This window comes from Catharus ustulatus, chromosome 8 (assembly GCF_009819885.2).
Source record: "Catharus ustulatus isolate bCatUst1 chromosome 8, bCatUst1.pri.v2, whole genome shotgun sequence".
NCBI lineage: Eukaryota > Metazoa > Chordata > Aves > Passeriformes > Turdidae > Catharus > Catharus ustulatus.
The window spans coordinates 8894029-8908572 of NC_046228.1; the positions used below are offsets into that span (position 1 = coordinate 8894029).

General features: G+C 39.1%; 1 protein-coding gene across 4 annotated transcripts in view; it reads right to left on the bottom strand.

Annotated features, from left to right (window-relative positions):
- Positions 1-571: 571 nt before the first annotated feature.
- Positions 572-14544, bottom strand: part of VTI1A (vesicle transport through interaction with t-SNAREs 1A) — a 256556-nt gene continuing 242583 nt past the window's right edge. For 2 of the 4 annotated variants that reach the window (XM_033065469.2, XM_033065468.2), the window contains one exon: positions 572-1694. In XM_033065469.2, the coding sequence (XP_032921360.1) occupies positions 1601-1694 (94 nt within the window). In that variant the 3' untranslated portion in view covers positions 572-1600. The remainder of the gene's footprint in view (positions 1695-14544) is intronic. The other 2 variants (XM_033065471.2, XM_033065470.2) reach the window with 1 other exon arrangement.

The window sequence follows — 14544 nt, forward strand, 5'->3', positions numbered from 1 at the left end:
ACTCTGACAGCAGAGTTGACCCCACATGCTTCCATTTGTTTCAATGAGCAGCATTTTCCTGTGGATCCTTTTATTCTACATTTATCACCCTCTTACTGTGTCTTAGCTGTGGCATCAGTACCACATCCCTTTAACTTAGTTATTTAATGTAGAGAAAACAATGACACATTTAGGGCTAAAATCAGCCTCTGGGGACAGTGCAGCAAATTGGCAAAGTCCACAGGGATGCCAAAACCCCAGAAGTACTAAGGCACACACGAAAATTCAGCGCTCAGCTCCTGCCTAATGTGGAGGGAATTTAAAAGTCACCATATTTTTGTTTCTTTGAACATCTTTTGGAAACATTTTATGGCTTAAGTTCAAGGGCTCAATATTCCTCTCCATTTCCAATATCTGTAAGGGATTGCAAATAATGAATTAAGAAGTTGTTATAAAAATATGAACTTTATCCCATCACCAGTAATGGAGCTTTGTTGGAGTTGCAAGCTTAAATATAAGCCAAATGACTGCAACCTGTCTAAAGGAGAAGAAGACCCAACAGAAAAAGAGAAACAGCTCATTTACACACAGGTAGATGAAACTATGATATATTGTACCAGCTAAAAGCATATATAAATTAATATTTTTACAGTTTCTGTTTAAAAATGGGAATATCACATCAGAATTTAATACACTCAAAATATTCCAACATGCAGTCTCAGCACAGTCAGGCCAGTGTTAAAAATCTAGATTGTTTAATGCACTATAATCACTCATTTGTTGCTGAACTGTTACTTTAGGATCTCTTTTCAATCAGCAACAAATAGATAAGTATCTTTATATATCTTCATTAAGGGCCTAGTGTGTAATGCTGTAATCAGTACATATATCAACACTGGAAGATTTTAAAGAGATTCAATAGATGGGCTGTAGCCACAAATACATTTTAGGTAAGTGGTGTGTTTCCATCATCTTGATGAAAGTGGAATTGCTTTGAATAAGCAGAAAAGAAAGCCTAACTTTAAACAAAAAATTGTTAAATTAAGTTTTGGATTTACATCATATATTAAACACCATCCTAAGGTTGCTCTCTTTTTAAAACTAGCTACTGTTCTTAACCAGGTTACATCTACTACGATAATGCATGATTGGGAGTTAGTCACAGGAGACAGGTTCACTTTCTACATCATTTGGTCTCTGCTTTACTTATATTCTAAATCACAGAAGGTCAGATACTGCTTGATATTCACACACCCTGCACAGCACAAGAAAAGTGCAAAGAACCCTCTTCCCTCATGAAACTCTGGCAACTTACAGGCTAATTGTCTGTGGGTGAATTCGACACACATTAAGTCTTTTTATACCAGAACAAGCTCTCACTCCAACAAATATTAAGAGCCAGAAAACACTCAGATAAGGACAAAAATGTAAGAAAAAAATAGTCCCACATGCCATCAACTATGCCATCAATAATACAAAATATTTTACACCACTTGCACCTGAGTTGAAGAGTGGAAAAGAGAGGGAGACTCTGTCAGTGCAAGAGAATGATTCATGTGACCACTTTGTCTTAATTACTCAGAACAAGCAGTTTGTTGCTGTTTAGTGAAGAACAAAGATATCAGCGTCCCCTGACAGAAAAATAAATAGCCATCATGGTGGTGAAGATGATGATGACTGCCAGAACAACCATCAAAATCCGGTTCTGGATGATCCTGGAAAAAAGCAGAAGAGACAAAAAACCTCTAGTGAATAAAACAAATTAAATCAAAATAGCAGAATATATATAAAAATGATAAAATGAGGTCCACAAAACGACTGGAGAAAAGACTATGCCCACAAATTCAGTATTCCCTCCACTATTCTGTGTATCTTGATTATTTTTTACTTCTCCCCATTTCCAGTGCTTCCAACCATATCTTTATGTAGCTATTAAATCCAACTCTTGTATTCAAGAAAGAAGTAACTTTTCTGAATTATGCATACATTTATACACATATTAGAATAAATTAAATAAATTATGTTCCAATTTATTAACCTTCTAAGAACAAATAAAAAAATAGTGTTCAGTCAATGCAATCCAAGCAGGGTGGTCTGTAATAGTAAATATCATTATATTTTTTAAAACCATTCTGAAATCTTCACAGTGGTTTTTAATCTGAAAAGAAACAATTTATTAATTTTCAAGGGATTTTACTATTAAGGAACAAGATTTCAAGGAAACACATGTCAATGAGATACTCACTTGTACTAAAATACCAAGGGAAAAGTACAAAAGATAGTTTTGAAGAAAAGGATGATATAAAGAAGCAAGTGTCAAACTGTGAAGCTTATGTTGTAAAAGCATCTCTTGTCTCTGTAGCATACCTTTACTTATGGTAATAGGCAATGTTACATTTCTGTGCAGTGTGAAAAAAATGGAGATTAGTGAAAATAAAAAGTAGAAAGGCCAGAAGTAGAAAGTCCTAATATTTTTCAATCACTTATTGGGAGTAATTCCTGCTTCTAAAATCAGTCATCACATCACTTCAGGTTTTCCCTAAAATTAATAGGGCAATTAAAATTACTAAATCAATGAACAGTACAATTTGGGGCATTTTATGGGAGGATTTTGGATTGTAAGAATTCACTGTTTGTTATTCCATTTTCACAGAGAAGGAAGAATATTTTCACAGGCTCTTCACAAATAGGGACCTCTGTAAAACATACTTGTACATGAAGCTTATCATCAGAATTGGAGAGGTATAGCAAAAAAAAATCCCAACAACCAAATGCATTAAAAGCACCCCAAGTTATAAATTTTTTTTGCATGCTTCTGCAAACAAAACAAAACAAAGTAAACAAAACAAAACAAAACAAAGCAAAACAAAGTCTTCAAGAACAAACAATGGTCAGAAGAGGTAAAACTGTGTTTTGTGAAACATCAAACCAAGTACAACTCGAAGACAGGGAGTGTAATGTGTTAAAATGAGCATATTTCACACAGTGAAAGAGAGAAGAAACTCCAGAGAGCAGAGGGGAGTTTTTCTGGGTAAATGTTTTTCATTTGGATGCGGGTGGATATACATATAAATTATACTGAAAAGTGTAAAGAAAAATGCAGTTTTAACCAACTCCAGCTCTCTCCTTGCTTACCCCCCACCTAAAGGAAAAGCAGTAAATGGATGGATGAAAACTGTCACATCAGACAGACACCCTCCCCTGTGACACTCTAAAAGGACTAGCTCTCTATCCTCCTGACAGGTTACAAAATGATCACATTTGCTGACACGTCTTCCGCAAAACTGCTTTAGTGTTTGTGTCCACTTTCCTAGCAGGAGATGAATGGGCTGCTTTGTCCTCATTTATCACTTAAAGCTGAACTAAGATCTGTCTCGTTTATTTTTCCCTTCCTCACTAGAAAGGCTCAACCACAGCATTAATTCTTCTGCGATGACAGCTAATTCAAACTTAACAGGCAATATTTACTCTGCCAAAAGGATGAGGAGGAGGGAGGGATGTTTCTCACTCTTTTTTTCCCCTAAAAAAAAAAGTGTAGCAGGCTAACAAAATAAAGCTAATTAAGGGCTTTTGGTTCTTGTTGGTTTGCACTTCAATTTAACACCTGAACTTACAAGCTTCCCTTTTGTGGCGGGGTGTGACATTCTCTGCCAAACACCTGATAACAAACGATTTGCCCAGGCAAATGCATGAAAACCAGAATATATATTTACTCACTCGCCCTCATCACTCCTGAAAGGACACTCAGCAAAATTGAAACTCAGCAGTGAAATAGATTAAAAGCATGAAAACTCTTAAAACATTCAGCCTTAAGTAATACACAGTGCAGCTGGCTTGACAACCATTTTATTTGTGGGATGTGGGCCCCAAGGCATCCATAATGCTAATTTACAAAGGATTAACTGTGAGTGAAACTCGCTTAATCTAACACATAGTTAGGCAAAGGCATACATAACATACTGAGTGTTTAAATCAACTCCTCCTATCTCTGGCCCACCGAAAAAATCATTGCATCATCTGAGAAGCAAAACTGAAGAAAAATAAAAAAGAAGCATCAAGTCCCCCAAATGCTTTATTTTTAATACCCTGTCAGTACACACCTGATTGCAAGATTATTTAATCAGTGCCCATGTCTCTAAAATCCTTTTCAAGAAAACACTGAGTGAGGCAAGCCACCACCTGTATCTGCTAATTGAAGGTTCACTTATGGTGTGAATCTAGGAAATATATATCAAAGTTCAATTTCTAGGAATCTGAATTAGTCTGCACAGCGCAGCAAAAGAATATCATATTAAAAGGAACAAATTAATCATGAAATAGGATTGATGTTATCAACAGATTCCTACACTGAAGCATTATATACTTTTAATATTCAAGTCCACAGTTAAAGATTAATTTTATATCTTTAAAAAAAGAATAACACTGAGTTTTACTGTTTTCCTTTCAAGTGAGCAAGTAAAATTAAACTAACTGCATACTGCCCAAAGGATGGGGCTGGGAGGAGAATGACAGAGCTGTTTGGCAGCAGCAGGACAGTCCTGAAGAGGACTCAGTGGTGCCTGTTGAAATCTGAGTCTGGGAGCTGCTGCTAAGGCAGAGAACACAAGTTCTGGATGTCAGCTCATTTCAGATCTCAAAGTCAACAGGCAAGGACGACCCTTCAGAGTCAAGAAAAAACGAAGAGGAAAGGGGGTTTTGAGTGATCCAAGAGAGTCAAGCCAGCTCACAGTTGTAGAACAATGGTTGGCATTGGCAGGACCCATCTGTAGGGAAGCCTATAGTACTGTCACAGCCAGACACTGCCAGTGGGTATTGCTCTAGGCAAAGCATCAAGGAATTTAAGTGGGGGAGGGAGTGATAATACCAAAGGAGAAGAAAATGGGGCCTAACGCTCGCTACAAAAAAAATCCCAAAGGCTAACATGCTCACAAGAAGCAGATGATAGTCTTTTATCTCTATTACACCTTAAATTCAACAAAATCTGGTGAATGAGGAAGCCCAGATTTTTCTTTGAAAATGCAAAGCATGTTTACAGGGTAAATAATTTAGGAAAGAATATATACTTGAAAGAAGACACCCATTGAAACATCCATGGCTAAAATGCCTGAAGGCAAAAACTTGTGCATTTGCATGCTGCATTTTATTAAGTTAGCGCACTGTAGCTTTAAAAGAATGCATGGCCAAATTAAGAGGAATGTGTGACTGAAACATCAAGGATTCCTCAAGTTTACATTATGAATCACAGTGCTGTTGATATGAGATGAATTAACCATTTAGTTGATGCAGCTTAGGCACTGAATTCACACCAAGTCCTGCTGGAGCCCTGTGCAGGAGCTCGTTAACAGCCAATGTCTACTGTTCCTTTCATACTCGAGCCTCTAGGAGCACAAGGGCTCATTCTACTTTGAGTTAGAAGAGACGAAAAATCTGTGCTTTTAAACCAAGCTCCATCTAGTTTATTATGGACAGCAGCCCGAAATATTTGGTGCAAAACCACAGAGAAGCCGCAACTAAAGCAGACGCAAGGGTGATGTTAACTGACGCACTGGAGGAGCACTCTGCACTAACAACACAGAAAGCACATCCCTCTCCTCCGAGTCCTCTTCTGCTCCACCTTTCCAGATGCCTGACCCCTTATCCTGGCTTCTGCCACAGTGCCTAATCTCCAAGCACTGCTGTGCTGGAGGGTGCCTCCAGCCAGTGCCAAATTCAGGACACCAGGTTTTGAGATCACCTCCCTGCTGCACAGGGCAAACACCGCTCTGCAGAACAGGTCCCACATGTGCCACCCAACACTGATGTTCCTGGAGATTCTGCTCCCCTCGCTCCTGCCCTGGCAGGAATGGTGCTGCCTTTCCACATTTCAAACCCCAAAGGATTCGCGCCTGTCCGTAGCTTCACACACACATTCACACAATGGCTCTAACTCTGTTGGTGCCATGTTTAGCTCTGCTCCGTATAAACACAAAGCAGTTCCCCAACAAGCTTTTGCAAACCTTACATTAAGGATGCCAACCGTGTTTAAACCTTTTTATAAAACTGCATTCATTAGCAGGGGAGTGCACGACATCTATATGGGTTCAGCCTGATGTCTTGCACATGTCTTAGTGCCTGATTGACCAGCATTGAATAATGATGCCTTGCCATTAAGCACTGATGGTACAATAACAATTGTCATGAAAATTAGCAATCACGGTAACATGTTAACAAAATGCAGGATATAAACGAGCCAGTGCAGACTCTGGGTGCATAAAGAGTGTGTCCTTAACTTGAGGACTACAAATAAAATACCGCAAAGATTTCCTACAGAAGCTCAACTCTGACACTGATAAAAAAAAAAAAAAAAAAAAAAAAGCCAAAAACAAAACAAAACCAAACAAATGGCTTGGGGGATCAGTTAGAACACATTCATTACAAGACAGGGCTTTATTCTTAAAGGAGGCATCTTGAAAAATAGTGTACTCAAGAACACAGACTGATTGATGACAGAGCACTGTCCAACAGTGTTTCACTGTAATATGTATTTCTGATTTAACTAGAAGTGATTCCTATCAGTTTACTGGACAGAAAGGCTTGTTCTCTGTACACAAAATCACATCTTAAATGGTCACTTTGAATACATGGCTATTGCATTTTTGTACCCTTTTATTTCTGATTGGCAGTTTTTGCTAACATGAAAGAAAATAGGCGCATGCAAATCAGTGGCAAGTGATTTTTATGTGTCCAATATTCATGTGCAAATCAGCAGATTCAAACAAACACCAAATGTGGGTCTAGTCACATAGGAAAAAAAATACCAGGGAAAATGAAATGTACAGTTAAAGGAATATAGCTGCACTCATACAGCTTCTGGACAGACACAATTATTGCTACATATAAGGACATGCTTGTTACGATGAGTTTTCAAATGGAAGCACTAAACCCCACACAGGGGAATAAAATGTTGCGATTGGTAAAGCAAAGTCTTAAATACATAATGATAAATCTCAAGTTCAGGGTATCTGGGGGCTGGTCAATCATTCCCATCTTCAGGTTTTAAAATGCTTTTCTTAAATAAAAGCAACTGAAGAGACAGACTGTGGCAAAAACATAAAGACATGGCAACCTACTGCAATAAAAGAGTAACAGAGCTCTGCCTAGCAGAATTACAGCTGGCTGGAAGTATCTGACTTTAAAAATTTTTCATCATTAATGACTGAAATTAGCAAACAGAAATACAATGAAAAAATACCCACAGAACTTGAATGACTCCTTGGCCCTCTTCTAGCTGACCATGGAAAACATAAGGAATTTGGAAAACACAGAAGTTTTTTCTCTTCCCCACCACAAACTCTGAAAATAAGTCCAAGTCTTTATGGTCTCAAGCCAGAAGGCCTAATTACATTATAATTGACATTGTATATTTAGGTGTGAAAAGGCTTTAGGGATAGTGGAGAGGGGATGGGACTCCCCATGGCTTACTGGGGACAAAAAGGCCACACTTCCTGAGGTCCACCTTCAGTCTGAACACTGTTCCCAGCAGAAAGTCTCTTTCAAGTTCCCTGAATTCCTTCCCAAAGGTGTGTCTTTTGAAGAACTTGGGAAAATCCATTAAAAATTGCTGTAAACAGAGCAGATAACAAAATGAAACCTTCAAAAACAGAGGGCTGGAGAATAAGAAAGGATGGACATTTTCTAGCAGATTTTTCTAGCAGGGTTTATTGAAAGAGTCAGGTCATACAGGGTGCCTAAGATTTTGTTGATAGGGCTGAGGAATTGTGCCGTGCTATGTCCTCTAGCTTTAAAGTTCAGTCTTAAGGACTGAGGCTGTCTACTTGTAATGACATGGATACCAATCTCTAGTTATAATATTACACTCAAACCACATCAATGTGCTTCCACCTGGGCCCTGAATGAAAGAATGAGTCATGTAATAACAGGTGCAGGGAAGTAGTCACACTACCCCACTTTAAACATCTAAATTATATCTAGCTAATCTCCCTCAGCTCCCTGTATATAAGCTCAAATCCTGCTCTGAACTGCCCTCTCTCTCTCCTGGCCATATATGCACCCCAGGAGTGCTGGTCAGCTAGGTTAGCTGGCTAGGTTAGGTGCCTACAACACAGGAATAATACCTCTAAAAGTTTAAACATGAGGCCCAAGCAAGACAGCTTGCTAGCCCTGAAGGCAAAATCACATAGAAAGGTGTTAGCATATTGCAAAGTGTGTGTAATCTCCCATTAATCAGAAATATTGCCAAGATGAATCTCACCAGTGAAGCAGAAGATGCTAATCAATAATTACCCAGTAAAGACCTTGATCCATCATCTCCTTTTAATGGATCCTATATTTGCACATTAAATTTTGACCAGAAGCAAATATACTTTTCCTTTGACAATTCTTCTGGAGGATTAAAAGAAAGGATATCCCTCTCCTGGCTGAACACCTGCTGAAACTCATTGGCCTTCCTTGACTCAACTATGCTTTTACCTTGCTGTGTCATCTTCTGACAATCTTGTCAAAAAAGATTTAAACTGAAAATAATTTTCATTATGTCTGATAGCTAAAATACTTGCAGAGAGATTTAATTCATGCTAGAAATCCTGCAACACGTTCCAAATGAACAGCATTGGGGTATAATGTTATTTGGTAGCCATCAGGGTTATCATGGCTTGCATGAGCCTTCTGGCAGTCTCAGGAAGTGAAAACTGGACCCAGATGATTCATGGGGTGTGTGTGGGGAGTGAGAAGGGACAGACTGGCCTAGGAAAGAGAGAGATCTACAGGAACAATTAGAAATCAGATGTGGTAATGGGGAAAGCCTGATTGAGGACCTCATACATGTGGGACTAAAGGTAAAAACACAAAATGGAAGGGTGCTGAAAATCTTGTACTAGCCAGATTTTATTCATTGCTTATTTCTAAAACACATGGGAAGGCATTTCTGAAGGATGAAAAGTATCCTCCTGCTCCAGAGAGACCCTGACATGAACTTTTCTCTACATGGTTTTGATGCAGCTTCAGCTTTCTCCCATCTCCTTCTCCTTCCACAGAGGGAATCAGTTAGGTTATGACTGTCACTAGGAGGCACAGTGGTGCATCTGGGGCCATGGAAATTCACCAACCAAAACTAGACTAGGGAGAGGGACTAACTCATTTCATGCAAAGCACAGGCAACACCAGATCGCTTTGGCAAGCCTACACGACGCTCACACGCACAGTGGCAACTGCAAGTGGAAGGAGTCAAGGTTGCCTTAATCTCCAACCAGCCTTTCTCAGGGTACTGAAGTATCAAGAAGAACAAATCACACATTTAGTCACCTGAGCATGACTAAGAACCATAGGCCTCAGCAAACATTACAAGAGCTTTAGCAAGAGCTAAAGGGAGGGTGGATAGCCCAGCTGTCGGTGCAGTGGCATTCTTCAGCACGTTGGGTACATGAAACCCTGGTCCCCAAACAGTTAACAGGGGAAAAAAAAGCCCCAACCCCCTCGTCAGCACTCAAAGCTAAAGCAATTATTTTTCCAGCAGAAGAAATGTATGCAAGCTATAAAATGACAAGAACGTACACGATCTCATATTGGCTTTTATGATAAATATAGTTAAATTTACATTCTGTGCAATTTAAAGAAAACAAAAATGTCAAAAGTCTGCCTCTTATCAACTCCCATAATCATTAGAAGCCACTAAAAGATATATCTTAAACAGATGAAAGGAAGTAATGTCTTTCACCATGCCTCAATTTAATTAATGACTAATCTTAGTTTTTAGGTGTGACAAAGCTGGAGACTGGACACACACACTCTTCTTGCATTATTTGCCTCTTATTACACCATATTTGACTGGGCATCTTTTTGTATGGCAAGTTTCCTACAATTGTCTTAACAATGTTGACCTCTTTTGTAAAAACCTGAAGGCATCTGCAGCAATTGCTCCTGAAGACGTGCTATCCAAAATGTTACCATTTCATGGCACTTCTTGAATGATAGAATAGAATTTTTTTTGGTATATATTCATTTTTTTTCAAATGCTATAAAAGAGAGGAAAACAATCATGGCTAAGGCCATTTGTGAGATGGCATTAAAAGAGCCTACTCTGAGACAGATAAAAATAATGAGAATCTTTCTGTCAAGAAGGATTTAGAAAATATCACTAGCATTATTAAAATTTAATTTTTTACTGTGCTTTTTGGTTCCCCCTTTTCCAGTGATAATGAGCAGGACTGCACACCTCCACAATGCTAGTACTTGTTTTGAGCAATAAATTCAGCCTTCCAGTCTGAAGACATTTCAGACAACAATTTTGACTGCTATAGGCTTATTTTTCAACCTTTTCTGTGCTTTGAGTCTTCCTATAAAAACCAGTTCATAAGCTAATTTTCCACAAGGCCAGTGGAACAAATAAAAATCAATTTTTGCCCAACCGGTTCAGAGAAAACCTGGGAACAGTGAAGACAGAACAGTGAAAAATAAAAAGAATCGATGTATTCACAAATGGTTTACCTGATAGAGAACTATCAAATTAGTTGTCAGGAGATACTTGCCACTATGAAAGTATTTTCTTTTCAGCATGTTACAGTATTTCTATTAGGGGAGCAGAGAAGCCTCTATTTTGTCATGACCTCAGACACCTCGGTTTAACAACCACTCCAAACACTGGGTAAAACCACAGGGCACAAAGTCACAGTGCAAGAGCCCCGTGCAGGTCTTGCACCAGAGGGACCTGCAGGCACCACTGGCTTAGGGTGGGTGTAAGTCCTCATGATCTCCTGCAAGGCACAGAGATTCCAGTCTCAGTGAAGGCAGGGAGATATTCACGACCTCAGGCCAACCTTGTCAAGAGGAATTTGGTCCATCAAGAGGGGAAAAAAAAATCCTAAAAAACACCTCCCAGACTTCCCTCCTCTGCTAAAACCCCAAGTGCTCAGGAGCACACTGAAGACTAAGCAGTTTAAACTCCTGGGCAGCAGAACACAAATTTCTCCAAAGATGGGAATCACATTTGTAGACTTCAAAATTTTCAGAATCCCAAGGACAACTCAGGGCACAGGATTTAATATCGTGGCCCAATCCATTTCATCATCTTCTCCACTAATTGGGCAAGTGTTCCCAAAACTGTCATACTGAGAAGGGATGGGATAGGTGCTCATGCCTGTCTGTTTGCAGCCAGAAAAATATGTCTGGAAAATTGATTGAAGAACAGAATCTGTTTTTTAATACAAATTAGCCATCACTGCTGTGGAAATAAAACAAATTTATAATTTACAAGCTTAAATATGAAGGAAGCTATTTTTAAGTACCTATAATCTTCACTCTGGTATGTAGCATTTTATACACTCCTTTATTTTTATGAGTTGGCATTAGAATGTGACTCATTTTAACAGCAAAAAAAAAGGATTAACTATGTTACTCTGAAGTAAAGCTGCATATTACCTATTTAAAATATTGTAACACACCATGGAGACACCATTTCTAGGGCCAAACAAAACATTACTCAATGAAGAAATGGCATGAAATATAAAATATTCAGCAGAGGAAGGGTATTTGGAGCTAAGCAGTTTCACTGTCAATAAACAGCATCATAATAAATAGTGTGCATGTAGAGAAAAAAGGTATACCTGTTCTTCACTATTTGAGATGTAACACCTTAGTGTGGGAAACTAATAAAGATACTACTCTTCCACTAAGCACAGGCAGGGAAAAACTAAAACTACCACACATTTTGATTCTGAATCTCTTACAACTGATGCTAATTTGCTTATGATATCTGCCTGATTTAGAGCTAATCTTCTGTAAATTAACTCCTAATGCTGTCTGAAATAATCCTCTTAATGCTGGTCTGTCTTGAGTACTTTATATCAAACACCATGAAATGTACAGGCATACACAAGGCGTTCGGCATCTGTAGTGCTGCTCAAGACTATTTGCTGTGCCATGAAGGCTCAAGCGTGGTGCAGAGCTGTGGGGCAGCTTGGGGATGGCTCTGGAAGGGGACAGCAAGCCAGGGCCATGTCCCACCACCTCCTGGCCACCAGGGAGAAGAGGAGGTTGTTTGTCCCCTGACAAATGGTGCAGGGAGGTACAGCTCTGTGCTCCACAGCCCCCACCTCCAGCAGCACATGATAATGAGAAAAAGTAAACTGCTCAGGCTTCGAGATTTCTGAGCAACGAGATCTGTGTTAAACAGCACTAATTATCAGCTGGAAGCCTAATCTGATAACAGGTTTGAGAAAACTGAGACAGACCATTTTGTTTCTTCAGTGGAGGAAAATATTTTTAAGGGTGTTGCTTCAGCATCAGCCAGTTTAATAATTAGTTGGCTTATAACTGTATTCAAAAATATATTTTTTTTCTGCACTGGAACAATTTTCTCACCCTAACATTGATTTAATGATAGAGCCAAAACCCTAATTGATATTGGTGAGCAAGGCAATATGAACACATTATTTTCTTGGGTTTTGAAACATAAATGGCAGACACAACTTTGAATGGACTTCTTTATGTTTTAACAGATGGTTTATTGGCCGAGACTCCTACATATAACAAGCACAATTCCAAAAGCAATACATTTTTAATTGAAAAATTCATGTATTTTTACTATGTACAAGCAACTTTGTCAGGTAAAGGGCTTTTAAAACAATTTTAATACAAGGAATGTTGTTTAGAAATTATATCCTCACCATAGCAAGTGCTTGTAGGAGATTATTAAATAAAAAAAATTTTTGTTTAAATCATACTTTATTGGAACTTGCTTTTTTAATATATTAAAGAACAGATAAAGCACAGTGATCACTGAGCTGTATGTGTCCAACAGCCCTTCAAGAGACCTGTGGAAATGTATAAAACAAGCAGTGATACAATCCTTTGCCAAACACTGTCATAAATTTTTTATTTGGCAGCTAACATTCTCACTAGCTTTCTTGGCAGCAATTGGGACCTTTAGCAAGAAAGGTGCAGGAGAAAAATACCTTGTTTAGAGATGTTTTCAACACTTTCTGGGATTTTTCAGAACTTCTGCCTGCAGCATATTTTACAACCACAGTCTCCAGTCACCTGATGAGTGGGTGGTGGTTTTAAACTTTTTTTTTTAATATAGACAGCCTACTACTTCCCTCTGGCCTTCAGCCTAGGATGTGAGTGTGTGGAGTGGGGTTGTTTGTTCCACAGAGATACAAATGGTTGCTCCTCACTGTCTAGACAAAAAAAACCTTGAAAATAATATCAGAATGTACCTTTCATTGTTCCTGATACTATCTGTATCTTATTCCTGGGTGATAGAGATAAATGAAAGTCAAACATATGCTGATTACTTTTGCATTTTTGTCGGGAGATATCTGCAGAGTAGTTGGTCACAGGTGCAGCTGCTCTGGCCAGCCAGTGGGTTGCTGAGAAACAGAATTGGGAAATAGCTTTCTATGCCCAGGTCCAGAGTTTTTGTTTGTTTGTTTTCCTTTAATATACTGAACTTGACAGCTGATGTGTCACCTTCCTCCATGAGCCCAGATGTGCTGATGTATGTGTCTTACCAATTCACTTATGGAAAAGATATTCTATATTTTGGTATTTCATCATTTCAGAATTAAAAATAAGATGAACCTACTTTACATCTCAGCAACTTTGCCCAGAACTTTCAGGACATTAAGATACATTTCAGTTCTTCACATGAACAGAGAAGAAACAGTTTGTCTTCAACAGATGTGGACCAGGAAAAAGACCTTTTCCTTATCTGCCTCAAACGAGAAAGGCTGGAATTTAGTTTTAGACAGCACAAATTGCTTTAAACACAGGTCTAATTAAAGTAATGCTGTCACAATTATAAACACAGACTCAAAGGCTTCCCCACAGCCCGTGCTCCAGTTTTGCCTGTCGTGTTTAGCAGGGGCATCACCCCCGCGAGAAGGTTTCAGAGCCCACACAGACATCTAGTGGCAGGTGAAAACACTGCACGGTGTGCCAGCACCTGGCACAGCTCCACGGGCACCTGAAGCCATGCCAGGGGTCAGGTGAGCTAACTTTGTTATGGCCATGGATGGTAACCAAACAGGGAAAGATGTGCTCTCTCTGTGCCATCCCACTGCTCTCGTGGCAGCTCCAGCTTCCCAAATTTACATTATTATTGCTTATCTTCAATTAAATCAGAGGTTTTTTTGTCTTTCTGAGTACCTTTAAATGTCTCTCTCCTTGCTACTATTTTATTTTATTTAAAAACTGCAGAGGTTAATTATGTAGCATCACTTGAAGGGTTCTCTGAGCGTGGCTACGCTCAACGCAGCTGACTGGAACACACCTGGGCAATGAGATTTTACAGACAGCAAAAAACACACACGATGAGAAAGCGCAGTCAATAATAAATTCTAAATGGTTGGAGGAGGAATATGACTCGCTCCACAGTCTGCATCAATCAATGGAAAGATGCCTAAAACTTCAGTGGGGTTTGAGTCCCACATCTGCAACGGAGATCAAGCACCACAGCTCTGCACAGAGTTGTAAGAGCTCAGTGCCCTGATTCTGCTCTGTTACACCATTTAAAATCAAGCAGTACTCGGTGGTGTCATAACCCTGTACATCTGTGTCAGACCCTGTGTT